The sequence below is a fragment of the Gavialis gangeticus genome, unplaced genomic scaffold (assembly GCF_001723915.1).
Source record: "Gavialis gangeticus isolate Ggan-Ray unplaced genomic scaffold, GavGan_comp1, whole genome shotgun sequence".
Lineage (NCBI taxonomy): Eukaryota > Metazoa > Chordata > Crocodylia > Gavialidae > Gavialis > Gavialis gangeticus.
In genome coordinates, this window is record NW_017729019.1 from 14,470,919 (window position 1) to 14,472,297 (window position 1,379).

The window sequence follows — 1,379 nt, forward strand, 5'->3', positions numbered from 1 at the left end:
TCTCCATCCAACGGAGTAGAAACAACCACCGTCACCTGCTTCACAAGAAGTTTAATCAAGCAGTGCTACCTGGTTTCTTTTTGAAGGGCAACAGTGGAATCTTAGCAGATGCAGGGTCCATTTCTTCACACTGCTTCTCCATCTTGCTTTGAAAAGCATTCACGAGCTTCTTCGCCCACTGCCCCCGAGTCTCCATCACTTCACAGTACCTCACCCAGTGCTTGCAGGTGTCTCCTGCACAACAAGCAGACATGCTGCCTTTCAGAGGAGATTAGTGAGAACCTGCACTTGACCCCCCACCGCATCCCTGTCATTCACAGCTGCATCTGGAAAATGACTTCTTCCCTTTGGGACCAGCATTTTGGCACACACATAGCTGACTCCTTATTAAACAAATTGAGGATTCCTCATAGCAGAGCTGCCCATGCCAGCAAAGGGCACCAGATACAGGCCTGGAAATGTATTGTTTCTCCCTTTTTTTAAGGGCAACATTTTCAGCTCAGAAGGCTCCTGATTTACAACAGCCTGCCGGTTTATATTCCTCCTGGGCTTTTCCCTATATGCTGAGGCCTTTCAAGCCAACCTAGCACGTGCAAGAAGCAGGGATCTTAGGCAGTGGGGAAGTCAGGAAACCCAAAGATTTATCTCACAGTAACTTCAGGCCTTCTCTCCTCACCCCCTGGCTACTTTTCCTCCCAAGGGGTAAGAATGCCACTCACCTGCAGAATGGTGAAATCAAGTCACAAGGCCTTTGGGAAGCCTTCCTCACTGTACTACCTGTTACTGCACCCTGGATTCTTGTGGCAGCCCCTTCTCTTCATGAACTCTCCCCCTTTGTGAGCTTACCTGCCCAGTGGAAGGGGTAATAGTCAAACGCCATCCTCCTGAAGGTCAGCTGCATTGCGCCTCCCAGCACTCTATGGTTTGAGGTGCCTGCACAAAAACATAATAAAGAAAGTGGCATCAGCTGTGTAGTCCAAGTCCCAGCCCGGGGCAGTCAGAGCAACGCTGCACAGATCACCAGTGTACACAGAGCCCTGGTTTAGGAACAGGAGGTGCTATACTAAAAGCAGTAGAGGAATTGTAGAAGAGGAGGGGTCAGGTCTTGGCCAAAGATCCCACAGCCTTTATATCCTAAAAAAATGAAAACCTTGGCAGCTGATCCAAATTCTAATGATAGCGATTGCATTTTCCTTATATAAAGTTGCCCAAATACATCAAGTTCTTTTAGTATAGCACCTCCTGTTCCTAAACCAGGGCTCTGTGTACACTGGTGATCTGTGCAGCGTTGCTCTGACTGCCCCGGGCTGGGACTTGGACTACACAGCTGATGCCACTTTCTTTATTATGTTTTTGTGCAGGCACCTCAAACCATAGAG

General features: G+C 48.6%; 1 protein-coding gene across 1 annotated transcript in view; it reads right to left on the bottom strand.

The window, feature by feature from the left end:
* Positions 1-1,379, bottom strand: part of UHRF1BP1 (UHRF1 binding protein 1) — a gene marked incomplete at its 5' end in the record, with an annotated part of 36,411 nt that overhangs the window by 23,000 nt on the left and 12,032 nt on the right. The window contains 2 exons of the mRNA XM_019513763.1: positions 70-234; positions 847-933. Of these exons, the coding sequence (XP_019369308.1) occupies positions 70-234; positions 847-933 (252 nt within the window). The remainder of the gene's footprint in view (positions 1-69; positions 235-846; positions 934-1,379) is intronic.